General features: G+C 50.0%; 1 protein-coding gene across 4 annotated transcripts in view; it reads right to left on the bottom strand.

The window, feature by feature from the left end:
• LOC135901915 (progranulin-like) overlaps positions 1-12,827 on the bottom strand; it is a 68,711-nt gene that overhangs the window by 39,837 nt on the left and 16,047 nt on the right. For 3 of the 4 annotated variants that reach the window (XM_065431745.2, XM_065431746.2, XM_065431749.2), the window contains exon 4: positions 5,725-5,994. The exons of the other annotated variant lie outside the window; for it this stretch is intronic. In XM_065431745.2, coding sequence (XP_065287817.1) covers positions 5,725-5,994 — 270 coding nt within the window. The remainder of the gene's footprint in view (positions 1-5,724; positions 5,995-12,827) is intronic. 4 annotated transcript variants of the gene reach the window in all.

Genomic DNA, 12,827 nt, shown 5'->3' with positions numbered 1-12,827 from the left:
GCCTCCGCTACCTTCCAACCAGATCAAGATCATCATTCGCCCCAGGGGAGCCCTCAACATCGCCAAAATTGGTAGTCCTACCGTGACTACAGCCGTTCTCCAAGCCGCACAGCTCAGCCCAGCAGATATTATACAAGACACGGTGTGCCCCAACACCCAACAAAATATTATCGTTGTCTGTACACCAAGTCTGCAGAACGCCGACCGGTATGTCTGCATAAAATCTATTCAAGTCAATGGGGTCACGCACGATGTTAACGCGTATGAGACGGCCGCCGAGGACACCACGAAGGGAGTCATCCGCGGAATCCCCCTCTCCGATACCCCACAGCAAGTCAACGCCAATATCGTCAATACCCGCAACCCCCTCGCACTAGCCGCAAAACGCATTGGAACGACAACCACCGTTGTTATCGCCTTCAGTGGCCCCGACGTGCCATATCTGGTCTGTTACGGAGCTACCTTAATCCCATGCTCATTATTCCGCAAGCAAATAGAAATTTGCTACCAATGCGGCCGCCTCGGACACCGCATGGATGTCTGTCCTTTTCCAAATAACAAGATCTGCAGAGGTTGTGGAGTCCGCAACCCACCTCCCGATCACACGTGTAACCCGAAATGCTCACTGTGCGGCGGCCCTCATCTTACAGCGGACAAATCGTGTACGGCTCGCTACAAGACACCATACGTTATTCGCAAGCGCATTGGGGAACGCCGAGCTGCAATGCAAGCCACCCTTCAAGAAAGCGACTTCCCGCCCTTGAACTCCAAGCCCCGCTCCAGATCCCGGACTCCATCACGCTCGACGCAACATTGTTCCCGGACCCCTTCACGTTCGAGACAGCGCCGTTCCCGATCCAGATCTACCTCTACCCCACCCGCCAAGTCTCCTATTAACAAGGTGAGCTTCGCAGAAGCCCTTAAGGGCGCCTCGCGAGAGGGTCGCAACACATCTTCTCCACAGTCCACGAACACCAATGATAACGCAGAAATAGCTCACCTCAAAAAAGAAAATGCCATTATGCGCGACCTAATTCACAAGCTCTCGCAAGAGGTTCGCGATCTTAAACAATCCAAGACACCCGCCCCTACACCACCCGCCGAAGCGCCCCACTCCTCTAGCCACGACGCTCCATTGACACCAGCCCCCAAAAAGCGGGCCCTCCAAGAGGGAGCCACGGGCCAAGTGCGCTCAGAGGTTAAAGACATGCTAGTCTCACTTCAAAGCGCGATGACCACACTCCAGAACGCAGTCGAATCCATGCAACACGCCGTTCTCGCACTGGCACAGCGCGTCACAAACATTGAAACCCACCAACAAACTCTCCCCATGCCCGCTCCTCCTACCCTCCAAACCCCAGCACTGCCCCTGACGGCATCCCCCAATCCCCATCATGGCCCACACTAACAGAGATACACTTATCTGGCAGTGGAACTGCCGAGGCTATCTCCGCAAACAGCCAGTCATCCGTCAACACCTTCGTACCCTCACCCGGCAACCGGACGTCATCATGATTCAGGAAACCCATATCGATTCGGTCACCCTCCCAGGTTACCAACCTTTCATCCCGCCACATGCTTCTCGCCGCCTCTGCACTTTCGTCCACAAGAGAATCACCGCCATCGAACACAATCTCCACGACCGAAACATCGAACACCTTCTCGTTGAACTTATCCCCACCAAGAGACGTAAGGAAAGTATTTTTCTCCTTAACGTGTACAGCCATCCCTCTGCCAAAGTTCGAAGCCGTTTTCTCACCCTCTTCAAGAAGGCCCTTAACGTAGCTGGCACCAACCCCCTCGTTATCGGTGGAGACTTCAATCTCCCCCACACGGTATGGGGATATGGCTACTCGACGACGGCGGCTCAAAACCTCTGGAAAGACTCCCAAGACCTCGGCCTCACTTTCATTACAGACCCCACGTTCCCCACACGCCTCGGTAGCTCCACTTCCCGCGACACGACCCCCGACCTGACATTTACCAAGAACGTCAACAATGCTCAATGGAGCAACACACAACATGATCTCGGTAGTGACCATTCCATCATTGCCATACTTATCCCTCGGATAGCTGCAGTTACTGCCAAACCCCGTGAGTTCACTTGGGTTGACTGGGATGCATTTCGCAAGCATCGTTCCGCTGACCAGCACGCGGAACGCATAGCGGACATTGATGCATGGACCCGAAATCTCCACTCCGATACCAATGCAGCCACGCACACCGTTACCACCGATGCCCCCGTCGAGCGCATGGACAGTAGACTGGCCCATCTCCTCGCGGCTAAAACATCCATCCTATCCCGCTGGAAGGGGCAACGTCTCAACAGGCGCCTCCGCACTAAAATAGCCCTCCTCAATAAGGAAATCGAAGTCCATTGCCTCACTCTGAGCCGTCAGCAGTGGACTGAACTGTGCAATACTGCTGACGGACAGATCCATTGTCCCTCTTCTTGGAAGCTTCTCAAACACCTCCTCGATAGTCAAGCCACCCGCTCTTCCCAACAAGATCGCCTCACTAAACTTCTGTATACAGAAAGGAAGAAACAGGGCCGCGCCCAAGTCTTAGACTACCTCACCAACAAGTATCTCCCAGTGGGCCCAGTGCAATCTCACGGCTCCTACACCGGGGCCCCCAACCCCCCACTGGACGAAGACTTTAGTGTCGCTGAGATCCAAGCCGCCCTGCATAAATTAAATAGCCGTTCTGCCCCTGGGCCCGATGGGGTCACTAACAAAGCCCTCCGTAATCTGGATGATGCCTCCATCACCCACCTGACAGACTATATCAATGACTGCTGGCGTAATGGTGCCATTCCGCCGGCTTGGAAAACAGCAAAGGTCATCCTTATTCCCAAACCTGGCAAACCTTCTAGCCTCGATCATCTTCGCCCCATCTCACTAACCTCATGTGTGGGAAAGGTTATGGAGCATGCCTTCCTCACGCGAATTAGCACCCATCTGGAAGACACTGCAGCGTATCCTCACTCTGTCATTGGCTTCCGGGCCCACCTGTCGACCCAAGACGTCATGCTACAACTTAAGCACCATATACTAGAAGATAGAACACGTACTACTAAAGCTATACTCGGCCTCGACCTCGAAAAAGCATTTGACAGCATAGCCCATTCCACCATTCTTGACCGCATCTCACGCCTTAATATCGGTGCGCGAGCTTATAATTACGTCAGAGACTTCCTCTCTAATCGCACGGCCTTCCTTTCGGTGGGGGATCTCCGCTCCGACGCCCAGACTTTGGGCAGCGCGGGAACCCCCCAGGGCTCCGTTATCTCCCCAATGCTTTTTAATCTTGTCATGATCGGTCTTGCCAAGGAGTTGCAGCAAGTGGACGGTGTCACCCACACCATATACGCTGATGATATAACCATCTGGGCCCACAAAGGCAGTGATGGCGAAATAGAAACGGCACTACAATCCGCCATTGAAACAGTCGAGACCTATATCCAAGGCACGGGGCTTCGCTGCTCCCCTGCGAAGTCCGAACTCCTTCTCTACAGGCCTACTCTCCGTGGCCGCCGTCCAAAATGCTGCACCGCTAAACGCCATTACGAAGACATTGCGCTTCATCTCACGGATGGCAGCCCCATACCCCTCGTCACCAATATCCGTGTGCTCGGCTTGCTCATAGAGGAGAACGGAGCGAATGGCATGGCCCTTGCCAAAATCAAGATGAACACAGCTAACACCATGAGACTTTTGAAGCGGGTCTCCAACCGCCGTGGGGGTATGAAAGAGGAGAATCTGCTCCGATTAATCCAGTCATTCGTAATTTGCCACATCACCTACGTTGCTGCGTATCTAAACTGGTACAAGGCTGAACAAACCAAGCTCAACATCCTCCTACGCGGAGTCTATAAACAAGCCCTCGGCCTCCCCGGTTGCACCAGCACTGAGCTCCTCCTTCAACTAGGCGTCCATAACACACTGGACGAGCTCATCGAGGCCCAACGTCGCTCTCAGCTGGAGAGACTCACTCTCACAGCGACGGGTCGCCATATCCTTACCTCGCACGGCATCACCTACCACCATCAACACGGCCATAAGCACCAGATCCCCTCCACCATACGAGCTTGGATTCACGCCGATCCTATCCCCAGAAACATGCACCCCGAATACAACCACGCACGTCGCACAGCACGTGCCACGGTTCTCACCAAATCCCTTACTCGCCACGACGGTGTGAGTTTCGTCGACGCCGCCGAATATCCCCACGGTACCCGCTTTGCAGCCGTCACCACGCGTGAAGGCTCTCTCCACCATGCTATCAGCCTAGTAACCGCACACGCTGAGGAAGCTGAAGAAGTGGCCATCGCGCTAGCCACACTAGACCCAACATGCCATACCATCGTCTCTGACTCCCGCTCCGCCGTTATCAACTATATCAACGGCCGTATTTCACACCAAGCCTTGCGCATCTTGCAACAAGCGCCCCGCTCAACCGACCATCAGGTTACACTCGTCTGGTTCCCGGCTCATGTAGGCACCGTCCACCCGCACCTCCCCAACCTCAACGAGGTTACCCACTCCCTGGCGCGAGGCCTAGTAAACCGCGCGGGAGAAGGGGAGGCTGCCCCCACCGGTAGGGATCGCCTGACACGCTACAATGATCTTGTGAAGTCCTTCTACTTAGAGCGTAGAACCTTCCCCGGCCCACACAACAAACTATCCCGAGCGCAGGCTACAACTTTCCGCCTGCTACAAACCAATACTTACCCCTCGTTACAGCTTTATAACAAGATCTACCCAGACATTTACCCCAATCCCACGTGCCATATCTGCAAGACACAGCCAGCCACACTTCCACACATGCTTTGGGACTGTACACACCAATACCCCGACACTAACCCCACGACCCTCTCGTCGAGGTGGCACGCTGCCCTGCGTAGCCCCAACCTTGACGAACAACTCTGGGCGACCCAGCAGGCCTGCGAGGCGGCGAAGAGGCAACACCTCGACGTCCCCACGTGGGAGGCCTAGGCCCAGCCACCATCTCTTGCTGGTTTCAATAAAGTTTATTCAGTCAGTCATGAAGAAAGCCCGCAAAAAGTTAAAAGCTGCTTTTTGATGCGGGCAGACAATTAGTCACGCCATGTCTTTCATTTCTCGCAGGCTTTCGTTATCAGCCAGAAAAATTGAATGTGCATAGAGTACCTGGCTGAAAACATGCCAGCTTCAAGTTTATTTTAATTTCCCATAAACTGTTCATTGATATTGCGCCATTTAGAGCAGAAGTAAGTAGCTAATTGCAGTTAATTAATCAATTTAATGGCATCAATAAAGAAATTGCCGGCGGCTGCTCTACTCGACCGTGAACTATATCCATTTGGTTATATTCGCGTTGAATGGCCTATATTTTTTTTAGAAACCGAATGAATGATAGCTGGAGCACCCTGTATACTGTGAGATATATATAAAATGCCAAACTACTTGACCCGTAGATCAGATTTTCAACGACTGACCACTGTGCTCACCACTATGATTGAACTTCGAGTGCCACTTGTTTTCTGAGACACAAGTTCGGCCAATGAAGAGTTGGATCGGTGACTCACACTTACTATGGTGTCCATTACCACGACCACAACTTTACGATATCACCATAAAATTATAAGTGCAGTTCATATGTTCTGCTTGCTACCAAAAAGAATCAGGCTATGAGAGGTCAAGTTTTGTGCTAACAATTAACGAAGCATAGACAATCATTTACCATTACGGAGGCTGGCCACGCTCGTGAGTGCAGGAACGATCGGGTCCACCTTCTTGACCATAGCCACGGTGTGGTTGGTGGTCGCTTGAACGCACTGGTGCGTAGACACCCTGCACTTGTATCCCTCGGGACAGCAGCTACTGTGATCACTGCAGCACTCGGCATGCTGATAAGGACAGCAGCCGTAATGGCCGGATGCGAGGAGGCAACAGGTCTGGCCGTCGAGGCAGTAGTTTCCGTCAGGGCAGCGGATATTTCCTACCGACGATTCTGAACGAAGTGCGTCAGCGGAAACAAACAGCGGCGTCAGTATGCCCATTACAAAGTAAATCAAGTTGCGAGTGTCTGTATTGGAGCACTACGTTGATATAGATCGATAGATTGCACTTATGCAAAAAAGAAACGTCAGTCTTAGCATGAAGACAAGCTCCGTGAGTGAAAATAACAGCATCAAAAAAAGGTTGACGGGTGGCTGGCTGTGTTAAACAGAGTGACACTAGATTTCCTGAGAGCAGTAAAGGGGGCAGTCTCTCAAGACTATGTGAGTACTGCATAACATACCACCCACGAGGGCCACACGCTGCCTGAAGGCATGAATGTGAGAGTCCTGTGGGCAAATTAAGGCATCTGTGGGAAGTGGTGTAGCACTTAGTCCCCAGTATGAGCAAGAAACGACAATTTTGTTGCCAAACAGCCCGTACAAGCCCGTACACGCTATGAACCGCTGGTATTATGTGCATTGAAAGAAAAGAGTTCTGAGCGTACATGATCATTCTTTGGAAACCCAACACCAGCGCCAAGATCGCATTATTGGCCCGGAGTCCATGTAACAGAATCGAACTTGCATTCCTCTACTGTGTCCGTTGTGTCCGTACAACCGTCCGTTGTAGTGCCTGCAAACCGGTGTTTTCGCTTAAGGTGTTCACCATTTTTCACCCCATTCACAAATATTTGAACACACAGAAGCGTGTTGGCAGTGGATCTAGTGACGTTTGAGACTCAGTGCTAGGCTAATATATATAGCAAGCCGTTCCCCATTGACATATTTTAAGGAGCTCATAATGAACTTACCAATGATTAACTGACAATGGATTATCATTTGAACACGTCAATTACAACTAGGGTCTCGACTCCGCCAGGTTTGATGTCTTCAATATCATAGCATAAGAGAGTTTATTGATTGGTCAGCTTCCTGCTCATAAGATGTTCACATGCTATGTGATACCATCGGTCAAGAGGATGTTCCACATACACCCCCATGGCTACGAGTGACTCTGGAAAACTCCCAGAGTTCCCAGGGTTAGAAAGCTCCCAGGGTTAGATGTGGCACGCATACATAAATGCCCCAGAATGTGGACGTGGAGGTAGCCGCCACTGTAGCACAGTTGGTAGTGCAACGCACGTGTATGCTAACCTTGTGGGTTTGTATTCCACTGATGGCAAGTTGCTTTTTACACCTTCATTTTCCTTTATCTTATCGTTTCTACAGTTCAATTATAACTAGAAATTATTTCTCCTGTTTCCCTGGCTTCATTTTTTGTTAGCTTCATATGTTAGGTAAAAAAAAAAAAACACGATCTGCTGTTGGAAATACAGCAGGTCCGCTGATACGAACCTGGTAAAGTCGTCAAACTTCTGAGGTTTAACAGCTGGGCTGACATTAGCTGGGCCAGATGGTATAGCTGCACCAGCGTCGGTGTTTAAATAAAATCTGCAAGGTTGTCACTACGAAACAATAATTGAGCAGGTTCTCAATGTGCGTCTGCTGGCTGGTAATTATGTGAGGTCAGGAGTCACGAGATCCAGCTTCACAAATAACGAAGCTGGTAATTCATTGATTGCTTTGGAGCGTTTTCCTAATTTCCTAATAGAACAGCCTAGGGCAAATGTTGAATTTTTTTAACGCATATGAATTGGACTAGCGCGGCAAGAAATAGTCACTAAATAGCTGCACCCTTTCAGTGCCACTGACGTACCGCTACGTTTCCGCGTCTCATTCCTGCCATGTCTCTGACGTAACCGTACGTTTTCTACTTTCTCCTCTCGGATGTGTGCAGCAACGGGAAATTGGCGAGTTCCAAGGTGGTTCCGCCATGTGTTGTATATTTCTACAGACATGTTTTTTCCTCTCTCTGGGGTTTACTCAGTCTGCATTCTTTTGTTGCTCTTGTTAGCGGCTGTGGAACGCACCCCTGCGTGGGCGTGGTTGCATCGCGGAGAGTGAGCGCCTCCGCAGATGATCTATACGTGGCTTGCGGCCGTCATTCCGTCTCCTAAAAAGCCCAATGGTGGAAGTTCCAGTTCAATAAAACAGAAGTGCTAAAGCTGCTTGCAAGAAGGAAAGTATTGGTTGTTATAATTCAGGATACAAAAAAAAGAAAGAAAAATGCACCGGCGATCACGATACTCCCTAATGGAAAATTCGAGAACAGCTCTATACGTGTTTTCGTTTCGCGATGTATCTCCCAGACGACGCGCGCTCCTCTGGCGCCCTCTCGTAGCGATCGTCGCCACACTACGCTTCTCGCGCTTTCGCCCTACCCTCCTCCGCTTTCCACCTCACATTGGTTCCGTTGCACCCTCCTCTCCGCTTTCCTCCTCGCCTCTTTCGTCCCCCGCTTCCCTGCGCGTTCGCTTTCGACTCTTGCTGTGCTGGTTCGCTCGGCCATGCGGCGAAGCTCGCCGCAGGAACTGGCGCCTGCTCTAAAGAAAGAGGCCTACGCTACGCCCCGTTTATCGAGGTTTTTGGCGGTAGCCAAAAACATGCTAACCAACATGCTAACCAACAACCAAACGTTGGTTAGCATGCTACCTAACGGCATGCGCACGCAGATGGTGTCTTCCTTTTCTGTGCTTTTCTTAATAAACTTCAGTTGTTATACAGCGCTTGTCTTGTGTCCTTCCTTCTTGTGTTGCCTTCGTTTTGCGCGCTGATTCAAAGAACGCCCCTCTTTTACCGTGGCCGCGTGATCGCTTTGATATGGCTGCTCCTGCGGCACTTTCAACTGTTGAGTAGAGCGGAGGCACTACTGATTGCAAATGTACGAGCCAAGCTCGGACTCGGAGCTAGCATGACAGCTGTTCTTGAGATAAGGAGGCAACTTGAGCCGCGTGGGATTCTCAACCTGACACCCCGAAAAAGTGCTGAGAACGACGGTGTTTGTGGGTCTGCTGCTGGTTTTTTAAGGCGAATGCCTTAAATGTCCATGTTTCAAGGTCGCGTGGTTAGGTATGGAAAATCGGAGCGCTCGTGCCATTGCTCGCGCGATCGTCGTCGTGGTCTTCCACATCGATGCCGCTAATCATGCCAAAAAAACACAGTTAATTAATATAGAGCTAAGGCACTCCAACCCACGACCTTTCGTGTTAATGAAGGCTAAGTTAAAGCACAGTTAATTAAGGTAGCTTTACTTAAGGCGCTCATCCCCACGACCTTTGATGGGAGAAAGCATATAATAAGAAGTAATGCATTCGAATGAGAATGTCGATTAATTTAATGAGTGTCTCTTGAGCACGCAGGCTTTCGCCTTCACCCTCCATAGCATATACTAAAGTGACTGTCATTTTTTTTTTTTATACTGTGGCTTCTTATTCCTTCTGTCAGAGAGGAACGCGAGGGCCACATGTCATTATCATCTGTCATTATCCGTGACAGTTCTTTCCCATCTGCATAATAAGCAAGAAACCGTGGTTTGCGTTTGAGAATATTCGAAAAAAAAAAAACCGCCGGGGGAGCGTCATCGTCGAAAAAAAAAAAGAAACGACACTGAAATGGTTAATGGTGCATAAAGCCTTGCTTTATGTGAGAAAAGTCTATTAAATGTAGCTGTTTACGTCTGTCTTTTGTTTTTAAAGCTGTTTCATTTATTATTTTGTGCCGGGGATATCTGAACGCAGAAGAAATGACAAATTTTGAGTCCTGTGGATTGCTTCTGTCAAGACCAACTTTCTGATAAGACGAACAAGCTTTCCCGTCTCTTCGAGCTCGTCTTCACGTGAGTCTACTAACTTGTACGCAACGTGTGCTACCTTGGGTGAAATTCGTGGACTCGCGTTAATGGGGTACTGACACAATATCTTCGAGTCTTCCTTCTTTCTTGCTCTAACCCGCCGTGGTTGCTCAGTGGCTATGGTGTTGGGCTGCTGAGCACGAGGTCGCGGGATCGAATCCCGTCCATGGCGGCCGCATTTCGATGGGGGCGAAATGCGAAAACACCCGTGTGCTTAGATTTAGGTGCACGTTAAAGAACCCCAGGTGGTCAAAATTTCCGGAGTCCTCCACTACGGCGTGCCTCATAATCAGAAAGTGGTTTTGGCACGTAAAACCCCAAATATTATTATTATTATTTCTTGCTCTAAATTAAGATCCGGTAACTCTAAACACCAGAGAAACTACTGTCAAGCCTTACAGCGCCCTCGATAATATAATAGCTTTTCTGCAGCTAGTTGCGCTTTCCTTTCTGCTGTACGTGTCGTGACGTCAGCAGGCAATACGTATGTGGTCACGTGGGAGCAGGACATTGCGACATTTTGACACTTGCTGCGACTCGCTTCGTCTTGCTTCATTCTGCTACATCGGCCTTCACAACGAGCAGCAGCATACGAGGTGACCGAAGGAGTCGGAGAGAGTGTCGAAGCGTCGCACTGTCCTGCTCCCATGTGACCACACACATACTGCCTCCTGACGTCACGACACATGCAGTAGCGTCATGGGAAACGAAACAAAGATTAGCTTTAGGAAAGCTGTTATATTACATTATTTACGGCAATCTGAGGATTCTCACTATTTCGTTTAGGGTGTAGAGGTCTAAGGCTGGCATACAACGAAAAAAAAATGGCTATTCGAAATTATCGTGAGGCTTGTAGCGCGTTAAAAAGACAAGACAAGTCTTTTTAACGCGCTACAAGCCTCACGATGTCTTACCAACAAGCCCGAATCACTGCTTTACAGCATCGAAATTATCGTGTCACGTAAATGTTTACATTTATTTCTTGCCATGATGAGTATATGTTTGTACGAAGGAAACAGTGAAATTATAGTTGAGTAAAAGAATTACTGCGGTAGCTAATCAATTAGTAATCGATGTGCTGCACTGTCCGCATCTGAGAACTTGCTCCAGCATACGAAAAACGCTAGTAGACTGTACGTTAGTGTTCCAGCACTTAAATCGGAGATTTTGTGCATCAAATTGAACGTACCAAAAATTATACGTCGGGCTTTGTGGGGCTGAGAAGAGCTCAAACGGGCGTCTGGCACAAAGGCATGCCTTAATTTACATCCGCACGTTTTCGCGCTATGCAAACTTCTGAATTGTTAATTGAATCATCTTGGGACAGTCTTTAAAACTGATTGTGCGCGCCTGAATGATCGAACGCAGCCGCGTAAGTTTCTTGAGTGTATTCACGCTCCCTAGGAACTGCCCGTGCAAAGCACTGTTTTCCGAGTCAATTAGTGTGAAACGCCGAGATGTTTTTGTTGGATGACTACTCGGGACGTGAAAATCGGTATTTCTCCCGTATATCGGCGTCCTGTCCGGATTTAGGAGATCAGATTCGGTACACACGCCACTCAATCTTGACGACAGCCTAGATATAGGTTAGTGTTCTTCTTTCGTGTCTCTCCGAATCACTGCACATCTCCTATGGTAGCGTGAGAACGAGCGAGTTCGCTCGCACAGTGAACGACCTGCGCTCACGTGACCGAGCCACCTGCAGCGCATCGCCGACGCGTAAGCCGCGGTGTCGGGATGCATTGATGGCGCCTCACCCGCGGAGAGTCGTCGGCTCGGCCCCTGCTCGCGATGCGCTGAGATTCGAAGCTCTCGGGTTTCGCGACGCCGACGGCGGCTCGGCTACGCAAGCGAAGAAGGTCGATCCGGTGGCGAAGCCGCCGCGAGACGGGCCATCGTACTTTACCCTGTGGGAGCATCGTTGGCGGGCATAACGATAGCGCGAAAACGTGATTCAGCGCGGCTATAAACCGACACTGTGGTTCGATCTAAAGCCCTCCTGCTCCTCCTCCTCCTCCTCCAAACTATGCCCGCACACCAGGGCAATCGCTGCCGTCGTTCTAACATTTATTCGAGTTCAGAACGCGTTCATTGCCAAAAATATTTCCCGCTCTAGCGCAGTGGCGTTAGTGGCAGGGTTCGTACATGTCCTCCTTGAAATCTTTGAAAACCCTTACTCCTGGAAAAAACAGATTCCAGGACCTTTCAGAAACTCCCCGAAGATGAATGTGCTCCTTGAAAACTGGGGTTGGAGACGAATTTTGAACATTCAAAGTAACAAACTCCGCATAGGGGCCATGAAGCGTGGACACTGTCGCGAAACATAGACATTCTCATTTGGGAGTGTTGCTCAACGCTTGCAATGTGGCTTATCCACAGCCACCAACTTCCACCAAGGACAGGCATGTTCATGTCACCGTTGACATCGTGAAGCTAGACAAAGCCAGATTAAGCGGCCAAGCCGGGCCACCATTTCGTTTTAATAGTTGTTTCAGATCTCAGCCACAACTGCCTTATTTTTCGAGTCATCGGGCAAGCCCGGGCAGCCGCCGGAAGCCAAGTAATTCCGGCCGACGTCTGGGGGGGCGAGGTAGAGGGGGAGCTGCGTCTTACCCAGATCACCCATACTCCCTTACGGGTGCAAATAAAGTGCTCTCTCTCTCTCTCTCTCTCTCTCTCTTGAGCCCTATGCTTTAGAAGTGGCGAAAAGTCAGCTTCGGGCATTTGGCTTTAACAGGACGAGTATCTTAATTTGGTTGAAGGCGAGACACTGGTAACCATTTATTCCAGACAGCGATTGACATCATTACGATGGAAAAGTCATCTCAGATGAGCCGCCTGAACCTGCTTATCTGCAAGAAATTGCAGCTAAGAAGGCGATTTCAGTATCTTTCAGTGCATTGTGCGAGTAAAGTTTGTTTCAGCTTCTCATATTTTGGCCGTTGGCATCCTTGAAATCTTTGAATTGTCTTTGAAATTTTGTTCGGATCTGCTGCGCAAATCCCATAATAGTATCGGTGGAGGCGCCATAGGAGATCCTCTAGATCGTTGTCACGAGTCATTAATGAACTCTACGAGCGCGTCTCACATAAT

The sequence above is a fragment of the Dermacentor albipictus genome, chromosome 9 (genome assembly GCF_038994185.2).
Source record: "Dermacentor albipictus isolate Rhodes 1998 colony chromosome 9, USDA_Dalb.pri_finalv2, whole genome shotgun sequence".
NCBI lineage: Eukaryota > Metazoa > Arthropoda > Arachnida > Ixodida > Ixodidae > Dermacentor > Dermacentor albipictus.
The sequence above is the reverse complement of the archived record's forward strand: the minus strand, read 5'-3'. Positions and strand labels throughout refer to the sequence as shown.